The sequence below is a fragment of the Triturus cristatus genome, chromosome 3_1 (genome assembly GCF_964204655.1).
Source record: "Triturus cristatus chromosome 3_1, aTriCri1.1, whole genome shotgun sequence".
Lineage (NCBI taxonomy): Eukaryota > Metazoa > Chordata > Amphibia > Caudata > Salamandridae > Triturus > Triturus cristatus.
In genome coordinates, this window is record NC_140583.1 from 907,077,455 (window position 1) to 907,093,306 (window position 15,852).

The 15,852-nt window shown below is 46.2% G+C and overlaps 1 protein-coding gene across 2 annotated transcripts in view; it reads left to right on the top strand.

Annotated features, from left to right (window-relative positions):
• Nucleotides 1-15,852, top strand: part of DPP4 (dipeptidyl peptidase 4) — a 554,733-nt gene that overhangs the window by 47,007 nt on the left and 491,874 nt on the right. For both annotated transcript variants that reach the window (XM_085645431.1, XM_085645429.1), the window contains exon 3: nucleotides 4,871-4,959. In XM_085645431.1, coding sequence (XP_085501557.1) covers nucleotides 4,871-4,959 — 89 coding nt within the window. The remainder of the gene's footprint in view (nucleotides 1-4,870; nucleotides 4,960-15,852) is intronic.

A 15,852-nucleotide genomic window follows, 5' to 3' on the forward strand; every position in this document is an offset into this window, starting at 1 on the left:
TAACACAGCAGAAACACATGTTTGGCCCCTGGTAGGACCCCACTACCAGGCTTAGGGGGTCGGGGAAATCCTACCTTGACACCTTATGGTAATTTTTTCTTTTTTTCTTGATACTCGGCTGAGTCTGAGTCCCAAGATGACTACCAACACCTGCTTGAAGAGTTAACAGCTAGTCTGATCTCAGCATGAGATCTGTCGGATCTACAGAGGATTCACATCCTTAGATATCTATACATCTTTTATTTAAGAACTCCAAAACTACTGAACAGATTACACCAAATCACAATAAGAGCTCTTTGTGGACCAAGATCTATCTTTCTGCCAAACTTGACCTAATTCCATTCAGCGGTTTGAGTTGTAGTTGTGTCTAAAATCTCTATGGGATATTATATTAGAAACACGTGTGTTTTGACTCCCTCCCCCCCTTGCTTGACTGATCACCCCAAAACTTTATATATATGCTGTGATGCCAAAGTCTCCACAAGACCAGAGCATTGAGTTGGTGTCCTGATGAAGTTTGGCACAAAAAGGTCTCTATGGGACAGACTTGAAAACTGTACCCATTGAAATCCTCTTGATACTTACTTTACCTTGTCACCCTTTTCAGCTACTAAACTGTACTATGTTCCAATTTTTAATAATTTTTTCATGTATGTATCCTAATGCTCACAGGATTTTAGGAGCTTTTCTGTGTGACTAATGCCACAGATCCAATGAAGATCTGTAGCTACACTTTCTTTCTCCAAGCAACAGCTAAAGGTAGTGTTCTACTGTGCTTGGACTCCCAAGGGTCACTCATGTCTTTGACTTTCCAGTAGACTTCAGTATGCTATTTTCTCTAACCCTTAGAGAACAGCTTCCAGAGATTTGGATTCAAGAGAAAGCAGAATCCATGTCCTCACTAGGCCTGGGCGTTTCACTCCAATGAATGTGACCAAGTTACTATTCACCTGGCCTTTATGGACCTGTCATCTGCATTTGATCGTGTCAACAAAACTAAGCTCTGGCAGACTATGTTGACTATTGGTGTTGCTAGAGACATCTTTCTTTTACTGCAGGACCTCCATAGAGATACAAAGGCTGAGGTTCGATACTCACAGGATTTCAAGGTTTCCCGCCTGTTTCCAATACAGAGAGGAGTCCGAAAGCATTGCATTGTGTCCCCTTTTCTGTGTAACTAATACATAAACAACTTGGAGAAGGTATTAGTAGTGTCCAAGGTGGGTTTTCCTCAGGTGGATCGGCATGGTCTGCCTGTACTTTTGTACTCATATGACACCGTCCTGATGGCTCAGACCGCTAGGGGCCAGCAAACCCTGCTTAACTTCTTTGCTCTATTATCAGTGGAACAGGACTTGCTAATTAATAACTCAATATCCCAGGTGATGCAGATGGGACCCTCTTTGAGAAAGTTTTAGCCCTTCCAGGTCGGGTCTATTCCAGTCCCTCAGACTGGTGCTTTTTCTTACCTGGGGCTCTTGTTAGATGATAACATAAATTGGGAGCCTCTAAAAAGCAGAAAGAAAGGAGACCTCCTACGGGCCAATGCTGCTATTTTTAACTTTTCTTCGATATTAGGGCTCTTCTGCAGATATATAGGGCCAAGAGCATTGCCTAGGTGTCTTGAGGCAGTGAAATCTGGGGAAATATCGCTCATGATATAGAGGGAACCTCTAACTTAGCAGTACATGAAGAGATGTGTATGGCTTATCTCTCTGACTTTTTAGCCTTTCACCCCCTTTCCCTGTGGATAAAAACATGGCTCACTAAAGAGACCGCCATAAATAAACTGATTTTGAAGGACTGTATGGCCCTTGATCACACTCATCACATTCCCTAGCTCAACTATATCAAGGAGTGTTTTATGAGCCTGGGAAGAGTTTATTTTTTTCTGAGCCCAGAATTGACCAGCAGGAACTATCGGGGATTGGGTAAAGAATCCTTCTTCAGACAGCAAACCTTACATAGGGAAGACCAGGAGCTAAGGAAGCCTAGCATACGTAGGTTTATTATTTTGAAAATTGTACAAGATATTGAACAATCCCCCACATGCATCAAACTAAAAACCGCTCGCAAACAGGCAGATTTGCTGAATCTGCCCATTGCGACCGGTATTTTTGCCTTTGGGATGCATCATCTCAAATGCAAAAATCGCAATTTAATTGCGATTGCATTTAAGGAATCTATGGCTGACCACTCAGGGAAAATAAGCAAACCCATTCTAACCCTAGAGGCTTTAAAAACAGTCAAAACTGTGAACCAAGCTTTTCCAAGTATGTATAGTACACCACAAACCACAAGGATATATGGTAATTGACTATTGACACTTCCATATTTATGGCCTTCACCAACCTGTATCATCCTATGTACTCACAGTTTTTTTTCTAATCAATTTTGCAAAGTTGGTATTTGTTATAGACTACAGTGCTCTGATGCACCATCCGAAGGTGATGTTTATTTAATTCCAACATGAACATGGTAACACTTTAAATGTAATCTGTTTTCGTAGACAGTCACTGTAGTACATATTGGAGCAGCATCATATGCATCCTTGTAGTTGCCATATAAGTAAAAATAGTACCAAATCAGTATAGAATTTAGACTTATATTATATATGTCTCACACTAAGAACCAGTATCATGAACAACAGATTCAAAATGTGGTTATTCACTGCAGTGGCAAAGCAACAATGAGAAACAAAAGTTATTGGACCGAAACATACTGAGCGTGGTTGGGTTGAGTGTCTGGAAACCAGGTGTTTTTATATATTAGAGACCAGGAGGAGATGCCATTTTAGGTATGGCTCCCTCATTATTCCTCTCACCATGTGTAGTATCTGAAAACAGGCAGGAGTAGATGATTTGTGGGGACATATAAAACATAAAATTATAGATGTGTTAAAAGTGAATTGTGGGGATTTTTACCACGTTGAGGTTCTGAATGACATCATAAACCAATTGAGCATTCCTCTCTTTGTCTATTGATGTCACTGAGAATCACCTGGTGTAAGGCATTCCTTTAATCACTATTACAAATCTATAATCCTATATATTATAACTTTAAAGAAAGACCTATAATAGACAACAACATACCATTATAACGAACGTTATATCATATGCCAAAAATAAATATAAATTTAGAAGCTTTAGATTAAACAAAAACAGCAATTGAAGCAAATATTATCAGACATAAAATAATAGAAAAAGGCAACTTTCACTTTATCGCACAAATAAAAAGAAAATTAATCATAAATGTATACACAACATTAATAATAAAATTATTTTGAAATAGAATAAATTGCAATATTTCCTGAAAACTACTTTATTGAATGGATTTGAAAAAGGTGATAAGACTATTGTTAGCTTCGGTGTCAGATTTTTTAAGGACAATTTATGGAGCAGAGTGTGAATCAAAATGTACATGGCTGACAGAAAATGTTTAATTATATTCCTCCCTCTTTATGGTCTGGGCTTGACAGCACAGCTGTCACCAATTTGATTACGTGCTCATCACTAGAGAGTGGCATTGGCTTTGTCCACATGTTGGGAGCCAGAATTCCATGTTTTAATAGGGCAGAGGTTGTGTGCTACCACAAAAAATTTACTTGCCCGCCACACAGCTGTGATCATTTTGATTATTTATACAACTGCCCAAGTCAGACTTTCAGGGGCACACGTTTAACATTGCAACGCCATTAAAGTTTCTTAGATAACTAGACATCTTATGTTGTTTTTCTCTGGAAGCAGCGCAGAGAAGAGTCATTAACCTATAGGAATTGTTATGTCTGCCTTCACAGTGCCGCTGTCACCTGAAATTTTAACATGCATCAATTTTGTTCTACAGTTCATTTTTTTCACACAAATACATATCTATTCCCATGCTATTTACTCATAATGCTTCACATTAGTATACAGCGTTCCTCTAAAGCCAGACATGTTGGCATTGTCAATGCTTGTCTAATGTAATAAGAGTCATTTGGCAAGGGTTATTAGTCAAAGTTCAAAGTCAAAGTTACTTTATTGGTTTGATAAAAGTCACAATAATGTGAACATTCAAACCACAACAATGTTTATACAATCAAAGAAAGAAAAAGATATGGTACTAAAACAGAAAAAGAGGGTAAAGAGTTTATCTGGTTGAGAGCATATACTGGAAATCTTAATCCAAGTTGTTTCCACTGAGGCCAAAGAAAAACATATTGCATTGGAAAATATTGAACAGGGAGGAATAGATAGCTGACCAAAGTATGACCTAGCCCATGGCACGCCACTTAGGCAGCATATTGTACTCTTTCACATTTAGAATATGACGGTAACACTTTAGTAGCAAACAGCACAAACAGTAATATTTGGTTGAGACGTGTTTTGTCTTGATAAATTTATCAAATACTGCTATTCCATTACTTTTATTTATAAAGAATAATTTGAATGCTGATGAACAGATGGCTTATCAAATAATTTAATCAGTCATACAAAAAAAACGCAGTGTCACAGAAAATAATAACAATGACAGCCGGAACAGCCACAACACCGATCATAACGCTGATAACAATAACAATAATAACAATAATAATATACTTTTGAATAAATTGTATTAAGTTACAGAGCTCTTCATTCAAATAATTTGATATTAACAATTTCCTGTGTGTTTTAGGCCGATCATTATATTGGCAATTTGCTGGCCAGGCAACTTTCTGAAATTGGCCTAACATTATGCACCATCCCTTTACAAACTTTACTTAATTGTGTTGTTTCCAAGAACATGCTGTAATTTGAAAGACTATGAGGCTTATCCTGTTCTTTCTTGTTGTGTTACAGTCATTGTGCAGTGTAAGTCCACATGGTGATATTTCCTTGTTTTTGATTTTCAGTGATGATGAAAGCAGTGAACTCTGCAAGTCCAAGTCTAGTATCAAGTGTGCCCTCTGTGACCTGTGCCAGTGGTTACAGATCAAACATGGTACGTTTAGATACATTCCACTTTGTGCTTTGTGTCATGTTGACATATGAATATTGAAAAATACAACTTTGAAATGAGATTGAGTTCAATAGCACCAATGAAACATGCGTTAGACTTAAACTCTGATAATAGCTATACATTGAAGCATAGGTGAACATGCTCTTAAAACATACAGGTCAAATTTCTATCTACCTTGAATTTAAAGTTAGAGGAGAGAGCTGGGGATGACCATTGACATGTTAGTGAACACCCTCAAATTAGTAGTTTTGCGGATTTGACCAACCTTTTTAAAAGCATTTTCCTACCAATCTCCACAGCTACGCTTTATCACCAACAAAACGGTGGGGTAAAATTTGAACAATTCCTGTGAAACAAATCACTCTAAATGAGTATATTAGGATGCATTTCTCAATCAAAATTTCAGGTGAATTGATATGTTCAATCTCACACTTTCAAAATCCTCTGGAGTAACTGTGGGACAGTAAGGATGCTCATGTAAATCTAGAATATATAAGGTTTCTATGTGTACAGCTGGTAATTCTTATTGATAACATTTATGTAGAAATGTAAGCAAATTCTGTCTGGAAACTAGGATTTGAAAATGTTCATTTTGCTTTTGGTTTTCTGTAAAGAAAGCCTTAAGCACATGGTCAAAGAATTGTCTTATGTGAGAAAATGTATTATTGGTAGGGGTGGGTGGTAGTCCACCACATGAAATAATGGCACTATTGTTGTTATATCTAGTAAAAGATGCAAAAATGTACACCTGAACTCAACTCCTGGTTGCTAGGGCACAGAGCAGACAAGCTTAACAGTAAATATACAAAGCATTTAGAGATACCAAAACAGTTAACAAGTTTAAAACACAAAACATTAAAAATGCCACTCCAGTTTCTGAAAATAGATAATATTTTAAAACAAAACGGCACCAGAATGATACAAATCCAATAAGGGGAACCAGAGATATGAAATTTTAAAGTGTTGAATAAAAAAAGCAACAAAAAGCACAAAGCATCAACTGCTGCTCACAGGTTACGTCAGGCTGGGACAAGCGTAAGGTCTGCGGCCATCCACGAAGGAGCGCAGGTTGGATATTTGGAGCAGGATTGTCCCAGTCAAACAGTTACCTTCGGACATAGAATATCTTCAAGAAGGTAGTCTGGGCCGTGGTTTGGCCACGGAAAGAGATGACAGCTTGAATTAGGAGCTCTGTGCGAGGACGGGCCCTGGATGGTGGTCATGGTGGCAACTTGCCTCCCCTGCCGAACCCGACACCAATCATCAGCACTGTGGCAGGGAAGACTGGCAACACAAAGCCTGCGGATCTCCTCTGCTGGTCCAGCATGCCCTGATATGAACAGAACCTACGCAGTGGAGAGGAGCCGCGGCCAACAGCATCAAGGAAGGCCTGGCCGATCATCAATAAGCCCCCTGCCGTGCTCACAGATGATAGGCGTCCCTCCTTACAGAGTGATGGGGGCCCGAACCACCCCTTCACCGCTCCTGCCACATACTTTGACAGCGGGGCACAGCTACAGGGTTTATCCAGCAGGGATGTGCCATGGCCCACAGCATCAAGGGAGGCCCGGCCGGGCCGATCATTAATGGCCACCCTGCCGGTGCTCAAAGACGACAGGCGTTCCTCCTTACAGAGTGGTGGGGGCCCGAACCATCCCCACACCCCACCGCACCTGCCACATACTTTGACTGTGGGGCACAGCTGCAGATCTTGCTGTGACACCCCCGAACAGCCGGCCCGATAATGACGGAAACACTGGGTGCGCCTCAGGCGGGTGGCTTGTGCAGGACTGTGGCCTGCCCCTTGGGCAGAGTCCCAAACCTTCCTTTGGCCTCCGCCCATAGTGGTTTTCACCTGACCCCACCTGTGGACACTGCCAGCAAACTGGCTAAAAGGACCGCTCCTTTGTCAGCTGAGCCACACCACCATTTGGGCCACCGCCAGCAAATTCCACGACATCCTTGGAGTCCCAGTGTGGCCGGGCTGGTAGTAAGTGATCCCAGGGTGCAGGGTGAAGAGGGGGCACCCCCTGGTCTCTACTGCTGTGTCCCCCCTTATTTTTGTAACTTTGGACCTACCTCTTCTGCACGGTCCTGAGGGCCAGTGCTCCTGCCACAACTGTGACATTGCCGTCCAACTAGAGCTGCCACTTGCAGCCACGGGCCCCTCTACCACAGACCGCATGAAGACCCTACTACCCTCCCCTCATCGGAGGACCCCACTAGAGTTAACATGGGGTGCTGCACCTCCAAAATCCTGTGCGCTATGGAGCCCTCCCTGCATGACACAGGACACCACTCCGAGCGGAGTGGTCACCTGAAGCTACTTGATACGTGGGGGTGAGTGGTCGCAAAGACCATGGACTGCTGGACCCGAGCCTTGACCGGGGCCTGTCATCCACCCACCCTGTTGCCACAGATCCTGCATCACTGACAATGGGGCGCCCACCAATCCCCTGTGCACTGCCACCACTGAATCACTGGGAGACCTCTTGCAGGTGATTCTCTACCACCTGTGGCCTGACCTGGGGCCTCTGCCAACATCCGCCACAGAGCGTCTGCCCACTGTAGAGCAGGGACAGGGGATATCTCCTGGCAAGATCACAGGCAAACTTGCCCAACAGCTGCTCTTCTCTGAGGCCCTCAACCTGCCTCACACTACATCAAATTCCCCAGGCACTACCCACTCTGGACAAGACCAGTCTGGACCTGCTTTAGCTAGCGCCGCGGACACCACCATGGATGATATCCTTCAGGAGATCACTGCAGTGGGCTGCTGCCTAGAGGGCATGGACGCATATATCTCCACATTGATGACCGACTCTAAATCCATCCACTTGGACATTGCAAGCTTCCAGACCAGGGTGGATTGTCTGACCCAACGTATTTCCACACTGGAGGACCGCATCAGTACCCTGCCGGAGCGAGATCAGGAACTTTTAATCCCCTGCAGCAAGCTAATAGACTTACAGGACCGGAGCCAGTGGGGCAATGTGCGCTTTTCTGGATTCCCGGAGTCTGTGGAGGGGCCAGATGCCAAAACATTCATTAAAGACACACTCCCAATGCTCACTGGCCTGACCTTTGACCGCCCCTTGGAGATACAGCGAGCTCATCGCATAGGTCCACCAAGGCGGTGAATGCCCACACGTCCACTGCCCCTCATAGCCTGTTTCCTGCATTAAAAACAGGCCTCATCTCAGCAGCAAAAACTCATAGGCCATCATTTACAAGGGGCATCAGAAGTGGCTGATGGTGGACTTCTACAGGGAGAAGAACAAGAGTTGTAAAGCCTTCCTATCCTTCCACTTCACGCTCCAGCTGCTAGACATTAAATATGGAATCTTCTAACCTGCCCACTATAAGGTCACCAAGGATGGAGACTCAAAATAATTCTTTGACCGGGAGGACCTGCGCTGCTTCCTTGCTGACCTCTCCACCTAGGACATGGACATTGCCTCACCAGCTACCACAGAGGGTCATGCCCGATCATTGTCCTCTCACACTGCCTCTCCCAGCTGCCTCTGCAGAACTCCGGGGGTTCTCGGCACAGGGGCAGAGATTACGACAGAGCAGCCTGCACCAAGGGCAACAGGAGCCGATCAGGTGGTGGCTGCACTCATGAATGAGCAAGATAGGGACAAATCCTGTTCCCCCTTGAAGCCCAACTCTGACCCAGAGACCAAGCCCTGAGGACTGAGCAGCCATGGCGATCCAGATTTTTGGGGGGCGGAGGGGGTAAGAATCCAGAGTGTTAATGAAGAAAGATGGCGGATGGCTGAGTACTGACATGCTTTTCTGCATACTATCTTTCTCTTCCCGAATGTTATTAATGTTTCATGTCATTCTCACAGTTCTGTCATTGTTTCTTTGGTGCCACTGTTTACTTATGATGTATTCCACCGTAGCGAGCTTCGTGCGCAGTCCCCAGCTTCTTGACCAATAGGCCACAAACGCATTGACCTCTCAACTAGGGGTGGCATTAAATCCCCCCTCACACTAATCCCCACCAATCGGCTCCCTGCTTCCCATACCCTATGCAATGCGCATCTAGATTCCCAGGGAACTCGTACGTGCTGACATTGCCCCCGACGTCCAGGGGACCTCAGACTCATGGCCACCTCCTACCTCTGCATGTCCATATCTGCACATCAGTGCGTCTTCTAACCCACCCTAACCCCGGAAGGGGCTCTCCATGTGCGTAACATCCATAAGTCTAGACCCACAGCTCAATAATTAGAGCCCAGGATCTACGCTCTCTGATGTGCTTCTCCCGCACAACCCAACCACCGAATCCCTCCTTTCACCTCCTATACTTCCTTCCATCCTCTAACCCTTCCTCTATTACATTTTAGTGTCACAAGACCTCCCATCTTCCCCGACCGTTGTCCGCTTGCAAGCACCCTCTTAGTGTGCCTGGCTCCCCTGCCCACCTACTCCCTCTCCTCCCTACCTGAGTCCCTCCTCCTTTCCTCCTTACCCCCTTCTCTCACCCTCTTCACACCCTTCGATCCCCCCTTTCCTCCCCTTGTGCCCCCTACCCTTGTCCCCCTCTCGACCACCACGTGACATATTCCCCCTACTTTTTACCCTCCTCCCCCACTCCTGTCCTCTGATGGTTCTTGGTCTCCTGCCACCTATGCCACTCCCACACACCAGCATGCCATTCTCTCCCACTCCCCTTTAGCTGACATTCGCCACCCACTCTTGCACCCCACGAAATCGCTCCCAACCCCGCAAGAACCCGGACTCCACATGACTGCACCCACACCGCAAGCCACCTCTGCACGTTCTTTACTAGAACACCCATGGCCTCACGCACTATATTAAATGGGATAAGGTACTCTCATGCTAAAAGAGCGGATGTGGCCCTCCTACAGGAGACACACCTGGACGACCTAGAAGCCGACAAATGGTGTTGCAACTGGACTTCAACGCCTTCCACTGCCTCAAATAGTCCACAGTGTACATGCGTAGTAGCGATACTCCTCCGCAAATCATTGCCCTTCACCGTTGTTCAGATGTGGTCTGACCCGGAGGGCAGATACACATTTGCCAAGTTGAGGGTGTGGGATAGGTCTTTGTGTGTGGGTTCAGTATATGCACCAACGGTGGCCAAACGCGCCTCCTCCTCCAGTTAAATCGCCTCCTTGTGGTGATCAGTGCATCTTAGCATATCATCCATGGGGACTGGAACCTTGGTCGCAACGTGGTTTTAGATAGGACATGCCCCCTAGACAGGGTAAATGATGTGGATAGAGCCTTACTGGGGATATCACCTCCGACCATGGCCTCGTCGATCACTTGGCATATCTGCCACACGACGGACAAGGAGTATACCTTCCTGTCCTTGGCATGCAATCCAGTAGAGATTATTTCCTCATCTCTCACCTGGCAGTGGCACTTGTTTGGGAATACTAGATGCAGCCTTGTCTGACCACTCCCTGATCCTACTGTCTTTATATGTAGGCTTGCCCTCCCCGAGCCATAAACCATGGCGCATAAGCGTACGAAGATACTGCGCCCCTGAAGGCAAGACCCAAATCTGGGATAATATCTCAACATACAACAAGCACTCCGTAGACTTCCACAGGATACTCTGGGCGGCCACGAAGGCAACCCTCCATGGCCAACTAAGGAGGGATGCTGCCGTGGCCAATAAGCAGGCTTCTCTTCGTAGTGTCGGGTTGGAGGCACAGATCACCACTCTAAACTGCTTCTACTCCTCCTGCCCAATTGTGCCCAATTGCAACCATTTAGAGCAGGTCTTTATGGCCCTCAATGGCCTTTACACCTCCAAGGTGGAGTATGCCCTCCAGTGCATGAAAGAGAGGCACTATGAGCAGAGGGAGAAGGCAGGACTACTGCTAACAACCCAACTCCGGCGACGGGAGGCTGCCATGGCCATACCAGCTATGAGGTGGACTCTCCCAACCTTAGACCATTGCTAATGAATTTGCGCCCATTTACGGCACACTATATGCCCCTGAGACACAGGCGGGTGCGGATCGAATCACAGCATTCCTTGAGAAGGTTGACCTCCTGCGCTCAACAGACAAGGGTCAAGAGCTCCTAGTGGAGAAAATTAGTAAGGAGGAGATAGCAGCAGCCATCTCAAAGCTATCCTATCCCAAAGACCCAGGAGAGGATTGCTTCCCGGCTGAATTCTACAAAATGATCAGGGGAAGAGGTGATCGAAATTCCTCCAAGCTGCCTTCCAAGAGGCAGAGCTGATGGGCCTCTTTGAGGTCCCTCTCTAACAGGGTGGTGATTGCAGTCCTCCCCAAACCAGGAAGGGATCCTTTGCTCTGTAGTAGTTACCGACCCATATCGCTCCTAAACGGCGACATTAAGATCCTCACGAACACTTAAATGCGGTCCTTCCCCCTCACCCATAACTCACAAGTCTGCTTTGTACCCAGCTGTTCCCTCAGAAATCATCTCGGCACCCTGGAATATACTCTCTGGACTGTCAGGAACCTTCCGGAGGAGGCTGTTGCACTATCCATAGATGCCAAAAACCTTTGACAGCATTGAGTGGGAATACCTTTTCACCACCGTAAAGCGGTTGGAACCGGGGGAACAGTTTATCTCTGAGGTACAGTGCTATACAACTGCCTGACAGCTCAGGTCAACTGCGGAGGGTTCATCCCTGACCCATTCCAGATCCTACTCACCCTGTGGGATCTTCGCAACTCCCTTCCAACATTACGGGAAGTCATAGACGACTTTGCGACCCTGTCCCAGTGGAAAGTAAACTGGGACAAGGGTGAGGCCCTCCTGCTGTGGACCTGCACTACAATGGTGGCAATCCATAGATACTCCTTCCGCTGGAAAGCTTCTCGACTCAAATAATTGGGGATCTTGGTCCATAGGGGCCTAGCCGAGATTGTCACGGACAACCTGACTCCCCTCATAACGCAGATGAAACGGAACTTTAATAAATGGTCCCTGCTGGGTTTTACTATGTGGGGTAGGACACAAGCGGTGTGGATAGTCCCGCTACCATGCTTTATCTACACGCTCAGGATGCTCCCTGTTGGGGTGCCCCTGGCCACACTACGTCTCATAGACTCCCTGATTCGAGCCTTTGTGTGGGGATTCAACCAACTCCGACTAGCTGCAGCCAAACTTATTGTGAACCGGTCCTGTGGTGGCCTGGGCATACCATCGGTGTGACAATGTTCTGTGGCCCTATATCTTTCTCAACTTGCCTACTTAATACCAGGCACCCTGGACCCTGCACAATGGGTTCACACTGAATGTTTGCTCCTCGCTCGCGATGATGGACTCTATCTTCTGTATGGGTTCCATGCCCCACAACCATCACACCCACATCCAGTGCTGCAGGCCATGTCCAAAGCCTGGCACCATGCCTACCATCTCTTTGGAGTGGCTCACCGCTCTGTCAACAGCCAAGCTCTGCATCCTTCACCAGTGACGCTCACTCACAACTCCTTCTTAGGAAGCCTGGGTGGTGGCAATGATACAGACGGCGTCCTATGAGCATGTCATCTATGGTATGCAAGACCATGCCAAGGTGTTTACTCAGACATAGGTGCCCTTCCTCCAAGATGCTCCCGAAAGCTGACTGCACGCTTACCTGCTCTCTCCCCCTCCCATTCCTGCTGTGTGCAGAGGACAACCTGACACTCACCACAGTGGTATAGGCCCCTATCTTTCTTCCTTGTCTGGGACACCGGCCCTCCCATCGACCCCAGCGTCTCTCACTGACTCTTCTCCACTCCCCTCCATACCACACTGGGCCGTCATCCCCTCTCTACCTCTCCCTCTCTCTCTGTTTCCCCTCCTCCATCCCTACCTCTCTGTCTTCTGCTTCTCCTCTCCCCCACCAAGCTGGACATGCAGCTGTATGAATCCGCCCCCTCAACGGGGACCTCTGAGCTAAGACTCCCCCTTTCCCCGATCCACTCTCTTAGCCTTCAGACCACCCCACAGTCACCCCCTTGCTACCCCATTTCCCCCACTGCGGCATTTTTTTTATGGCCCTGAGGCAGATGGCAGCCTTCCCTATCTGCCTGCCCTATCTCCCCCTCACTGACCCCACACAGAGACCCCGGATACCCACTCCTTTCTCCCTCACCCCCAACTCCTGAGACATCATGGCACAAAGGTCTCTATGTTGACTGTAATGGGAGAAAAGCCTATGCCAACTACACCACAACCATTACCCGTGGTCCAGCACACAGCAATAGGGTGAAAGGGCGAATACCCTGCCTCCACTCGCAACCTGCGTCCACTCACCTTGCACCCCGCCGCTCCCTATCCCGGCCTTCTCCTCCCATTCCTTCCTTTCTTATTGTACCACTCAATGTTGTTCATTATTGCATTTCTCGCTTTGAAACTTTGTTGTACGGTTTTATTTCAATAAAACATTATGACACAAAAAAAGGCATAGTCCTTAGTGTGGCAAGGCTGCAGGCTGGATCCAAAGACAGGCTTCCCCGCAATGGGCGGATGAAGGACGAGGTCTTGGTGAAGCTATTGATGAACATGGGAAAAGCTCTGAGCTGGTAAAGTCCAGGGTTCATGTCCAGGAAGCTGTTGGCATCAACTGGATTCTGCTTGATGTCAAGTCCAGTGAAGATTTCTACTTTTGACCTTTTCTGGAAGTTCGATTTCATCAGCAGAGCAAGGCTGCAGTCTGTAGTCACAGAGGGCTCAACGGTCTCAGATGCCAGTCTCCTCTCAGTCTCATGCCTACCTGCTGCAATCATTCTTATTGTAATTCTGCAATTGGAAGATACCTCATTTCATAAATTACAACCTCTCCTCTTTAAAACCCTATCCCTGTAATCTAACAGTATCGAATCTCCACCAATCTATCTATCTCACCAACCATTCACCTAAAACCACATAGCCCTCACTAATAATCACACCAGCCTGGTATTAATATATCACAAAGTAAGTGGAGTAAGTGCATGCATTGCTTCTTGAGAGCACATGCCTAATCACAATAACCAAAAATAACCACACGATTAACCACTAATCCTGGGTTCCAGAGTAGCATGCTACTCACCGTAAATCACAATACTTAAGTCAGATTTACAAAGCAACAGAAGGCCACCATGCTTGGCACTGCGTTGCTTGGTAAATCTGGAGAAATGCAAAGCAGCGTATTTTGCTGTCTTGCATTATTCTGCACACATTATTGTACATTCCTGCCAAGTTTTATGTACATTCATATGACATTCCGCTGTACACCACTCCAATCTACGGTATTCCTGTATACCCCACTCCAGTGTAGACCGCTCCACTCTACTCCACTCCACTCTACAACACTCCACTCTATGCTATTCTAATGTATGCCACTTCACTCTATGCCATTCCACTGTTTGACACTCCAGTCCACACCACTCTACTGTATGCCACTCCACTGTATGACACCCACCTCTACAGTATTCAACACTACATCACTCTACTGTACGCTATTCCACTATATGCCAATCCACTCATCACCACTCTACACTATTCCACTGTATACCACTCCACGTCTATTCCAATCTGCACCACTCCACTCTACGCCACTCCAATCTACGCTACTCCACTGTACACTATTCCACTATACGCCACTACATTCTATGCCACACCACTTTACTCAACTGCAAGCTACTCTGCTCCACCCCCCTCTATGCTATTCTACTGTATTCCACTCCAGTCTTCACTGCTATACAGGTTTGTCCCCAAGCTTTTTACCTTTACCCTCCACTTTTTGCTGAAATTCGTTTTTGTTGACCTTCGGACTCCATGCACATTACCACTGCTAACCATTGCCCACATGCTTGTGCTGTCTCCTTTAGAATAGTAAAATTGGCTTTCACCTGATTGGCATATTTAATTTACTTATAAGTCCCCTGTAGAATGGTGTACCATACACCTAGGGCCTGTTAATAAAATTATACTAGTGGGCCTGCAGCACTTATTTTGCCACTCACTTAAGTATCTCTTTAAAACATGTCTCAGGCCTGCCATGGCAGCCTGAATGCAATTTTATACTGCCAATTTGCCACTCACTTAAGTATCTCTTTAAAATATGTCTCAGGCCTGCCATGGCAGCCTGAATGCAGTTTTATACTGCCAATTTGATGTGGCAATACGCCCTGGGAGAAATTGGGTTGCCTGTTGACTGGGTGTGACCCTTGGCTAAGCACCAACGGCAATCCTTGAAAGGGTAAGGAACAAGCAAACCCCAAATAAACCTGTGCTCACCCCTATAGAGCAGCCAGGCTTAACTTAGATGCAAGGTATTAAGTATTTGTGGAACACTTCGAACAGTAAATCAGTGAAAACACCACACAAAAAGGATCCCACAACTAGCTAGAAAAATAGAGCAAAAGTTAATAAATTGTGGAGTTATGAATTTTTAAAGAACAAAATTTAAAATAGCACCTAAAGGCACAAAGCACAATCCGCGGCTATCTGGTTGCACTTGACCAGTTTAAAGTCAAAATTTCAGGTCGACCATGATGGAGCACAGGTTGGATACAGCACCAGATTAGTCCAGCTTAAGTTGTACCTCTTCAAGTTTTGTACCAGGTGTCCTTTTCATGTTTCAGAAGGGTGTAAGGAAGAAAGATAGTGCTGCACTTCAAGCTGATTTTCTGTGCGAGTGGCATGGTCTCAGTGCAAATAGGAAACTTTGCAGCTGTGAAGAGCCCAAAAGCTTGATTGTGGCACATATGAGCCACACCAATGGTCCAGGACCTGAGAGGCACCATATGGGAGGTTAGGAACACCCAGCACCTGGTTTCATATTAAGGTTCAGGATGTTGAGGAGCCTTTTATGTCATTGAGGATCAGATCAGGAGACAAGCAGATTAGCTCTTGGAGTTACTCTGGGGTCTTGGGTTCAAG